Source organism: Pinus tabuliformis, chromosome 2_2 (genome assembly GCF_031772625.1).
Source record: "Pinus tabuliformis cultivar Carrire ecotype Pingquan chromosome 2_2, CPIR1, whole genome shotgun sequence".
Lineage (NCBI taxonomy): Eukaryota > Viridiplantae > Streptophyta > Pinopsida > Pinales > Pinaceae > Pinus > Pinus tabuliformis.
In genome coordinates, this window is record NC_142300.1 from 932,079,689 (window position 1) to 932,083,739 (window position 4,051).

The 4,051-nt window shown below is 46.6% G+C and overlaps 1 protein-coding gene across 1 annotated transcript; it reads right to left on the minus strand.

Moving 5' to 3' along the window:
• Window positions 1-1,555: 1,555 nt before the first annotated feature.
• Window positions 1,556-3,454, minus strand: LOC149196196 (methyltransferase FGSG_00040-like). The gene has a single exon (XM_089408219.1). The coding sequence runs from the start codon at window positions 3,452-3,454 to the stop codon at window positions 1,556-1,558; it is 1,899 nt and encodes a 632-aa protein (XP_089264345.1).
• Window positions 3,455-4,051: the final 597 nt, after the last annotated feature.

Below are 4,051 nucleotides of genomic sequence, written 5' to 3' on the forward strand. Positions count from 1 at the left end.
ACAGGCGTGGAGGTTTTCTTCTTTGACCTTGCCATTCTTATCTAGGCTTTAAATACTTGACTGTGTTTTCTTTTAAATCACTGACTGTTCCTTCAACAGTAACACAAAGGAAAGCTTTGAGAAATACCTTACCCCTTTTGGCTGTGGCTTCACACTGCTGGAGAGCCTTCACTGCTGCAACAAGAGTCCTTCCTTCAGCATCTTTGAGCCTTCAAAGAGCCTGGACTAGCTCTGATACCACTGTTGGGCATTTTTGAATGGGAAAATACCAAAACCAATCAAGCAAATACCACAGAGCCAATGCTCTGTTCCATTTCTTCCAGGGCCTTTGCACAGGGAAGCTATTAAAACAAATATACTCATAACAGAGTATTACACAGCCATAAAAACAATTTTTATTGATTTAAAACAAAAACTATTACACATTTCATCCTCTTCGCAGAGAGGGATTCACTGGAGAAACCCTGTCTCCCTCATTTCGGGTCTTCCACTGCTGTGGGTATTACAAATGAGTTTCATGCGGTTCCTTGGTTTTACAATGGCCAACCACCATTACAATGCCTCTGTTCTGTTTCCCTTCTCGCACTGCTGTGCGTTCACTGCATACCCGGGAGCAAACTTACTGCGCGCAGGCACCCTTCTCTGTTCTTCATAAAAACTCCAGCGCGCAACACTTCACTGTGATTTACAGTGGCAAAACAAACATTACATGCCTCCTCTGTTTTGTTTCTCGCACTGCTGTGCGTTCTTTACAATACCATTTCCACAGAGAACCCCCGCGCGCAGGCACACAACACTGTGCTCTTTTCCCTGTTCTATATGCAATACGCTGCTCAGACACAACTCTATGTTGTATTAAAAAAAACATACGCATATGACCTAAAACATAAGAGGCACGAAAACATAGTGTGCCGTAGCCAAAATTTAATAATTCACCTACATCTACGTACAAACTGTAAACTTCATTGAATTCCCTGTCTGGCGGTCAAGCGGAAAAACAAACACGCTACGTAAAAATTGATTTGCAGTAGACTGGATGCACCTTCAGAAAATCAACGGCTGAGATCGCGCGCCCAGATTGCTGAGCTGATCCGACGAGGTTCGCAAGCCATCCTCGGGCAAACGAATCGACCTTTAGCGGCCGGGGAGCAGGCGGTTTCGGCTGCTGTACAGGGGACGCGTGACGCGTCCTGATTGCGGCGGAGCCCCTCCTGCTGGTACAGCCTTTTGCCAAAGGCGGTGCAGGGAGACCGGGGCGGTTTTCCGAAAACTGCCCTGCGCTGTTGAAATTACAAATTTAACAACTGATGCATGCCTCCCGCGCCTTGTTTGATGCATATCGTGTAATAGATTCTTCATTTTCATCTCCCATCCAGCGCTGCAAAATTGTTAGCTGCCGGGCTGCCATGACAAGGTTCCGAATGTCCCCGGGCACAGTGCTGTGAATGGCCTCCATAACTTTCTGCCAGGAAGGAAAGCAACCGTTCAACATGGTCGAAAGGAAGTTTGTAGACTCTGCTGTTGCCAGATAGGCTGACACAAAAGATGCACGAATCTAGTTCTTCTCTTCTTCCGTTTTTAAGACGGGGGAACTCCGGATGATCGCCTCTGCATCTGCCGAAAGCCTTGCGAACTCTGCGCATGCTAGAAGATCCGCATCGAAATGTTGTTGACGAGACCTCACAGCAACCAATTCTTCCTTGGCTTTGTCATGTAATTGCTCATAGCATGTGTTAATTATAGGCTCCAATGATTTCGCTAGAGAGTGCTCCAGAATGCATCTCCTGCACTTGCACTTGAAGCCCCAGCCACTGCACATGGCTCGGCGCTGAGGCAAGGGAACGAGGGTATCAAAGTAAGAAATGGTAATCTCTTCTCCTCTCTTGATGGGCTTGGAGGCATGAATAAACATGGCGCTTCTCACTTCCAACCATTTCAAGTTCGGCAAGCAGGAATGGTTAATGAAGGAAGGCAGCAGCCAGAGACCGCTAAAATCCTGGCCTCGCTGAGCAAGTATGGAGTCATGTAATTTAGCTTTGGAAACAAACGTCTGCACGACTCCACCAAATGCATTCAAACTCACAATATCCCGAATGCGGCTAACGTCCACCTGCAGATTTTCATTTTTCTCTTCTTGGTCATCTGTCTTAAACAGATCAATGGCTGGAACATCCCGCCTGCCAGGTGTGGAGGAATTGTGTAAACTATAAAGTTGGCGGAGCAATCTCTGCAACTTTCTGGCATCACGGACAACCACGGTGATAAGATCTTTTAGAGACGACAAGATGGGGGAAGCGCTCTTCTCGTCCTCATAAGCAATTGCGACAGCGTTGCTTACCAAAAAAAGCTCCCCGGTCTCAATTTCTCTGGTAGAGAAGAGCCCCCGACTTCGGCCGTCCTCGGTCATCTTGATCTCCACAGGGCCTATGTAATCAGCCACTTCAGGGGGAAAAGATTTAGGTAATCCGAGCAGGTAGTCAGAGATGTCATACTTACCTTTCAGGCTCTGGGCGTACAAAATCTTGGCCTGGCCTAGCACTTCTTGTATTTCCCTACACCCGGGGCTGGTCTTGTCGGCTTTCTTCAAACATTCGCATGCCGCCCTATAATGCCTCAACCCGAGCAGGGCGCGACCTTTCCTGTATAGAGATTTGAGATGGCTGGCATCGATCCGAAGGGCGTCGTTGGAATCCTCCAAGGCCCGCTTGAATTCCTTCATCTGCAGCAACGTCTCCGCCCTGTTAGAATACGCATTCAGAAGGCCGTTAGTGATATTATTATTACCCTCCTCGAGCTGAAGCAGAGCGGCATCAATGCATTTCGTGTAATGCTTGGCTGCTGCGTCCCAGTTTTGCTCTCTGAAGCAAGTATTGCCTTTTTTTCTCAACTCCTCTACATCCACATGCAGCAGGCTCTCCGCCCGCTTTCTCTTCTTAGTCATGAACTTCACAACGTTGGCGGGGTTGCCGACGCGGATGAGAAGCCCGCCGTCACTGGCGATCTTGAAATAGGGCTCCTTGACGGCCATCATGGCACCCTTGGGGTAAAGCCTATTGATGTTCGCCTGCGCGGGAGCGGCGTTGTAGATTGCTAGCCTGACGGCGAGTCCATTATCGTCCTCAAGCAAGGTCATGATACCACATATCCTGCTGGCCTCCGCGCACAGCGTCCCGTACACCACCCGGCCGCGGTGGACTTCCCCGACCTTCAACTCGTTGAAGGAAATGGGCTTCGGCCTTTCCAGCGGAACCGAAGAAGCTGCGCCGGCGCTGCCAATTGGATCCGTGATAGACCAGCATGTTTCAAAATTACCCTTTCCTGCAAATTCCCTTCTCCGACGGGCGAGATCATCGTGGATTTGGAGGAGGGCTCGTTTATTGAATCTCGCGGAGGCATCATGGGCTTGCTTCTTGAATATCTCGAATGCTCCCATTAAACGATACAGGTCCTCCATCCTAATTTCTTCTTGTTCTTCTTCTCCTTAACAAAGGTTTTTTATCTACTTGCGTTGTTTTATCTACTTGCTTTGCGGATTTCAATGTTCCGAATTGATAAGGCATCGCTTCAGATTTAAGGAACGAGTCATGTGTTCGGTTTTCCGTCTTCTTTGAGACGAAAGACAGTTCCTTCCTAATTTAAAAGCGAGTTGGTTCCTTCTCTCTTTCGTATTAAAGCTTGTTCCATTCTTCATTCTTACGAAAGCTGGTTCCTTCCTCATTTAAAAGCTAGTTCGTTCCTTGCGCCTTCATTGAGAGAAAAGGGAGTTCCTTTCTAGTTTGAAAACGAAAGAGATTGATGTGATGTGACGTTGCTATGACAGGAATTGTGATTTTCGTGGCAGTCGGGGGATACGGTCTGGGTAGTTTCAAACTTTAAATATCACTCTTAATATTGTCATTTTTTTTGTTTTAAATTCTATAAGTGTAATAATTTAAAATTACAATTTTTCTAATTTCATTTTAATTTTTGGAATTATAAAATTATAGCCGGTGAGTTTTTAAATTGATCATGTTAATTGAATTTTTTTATTAATAATGCGAAGTAATTATTA

What these genes read in the sequence shown, in the direction of transcription:
- LOC149196196 (XM_089408219.1), bottom strand. Translation starts at nt 3,454, where the DNA reads ATGGAGGACCTGTATCGTTTAATGGGAGCATTCGAGATATTCAAGAAG.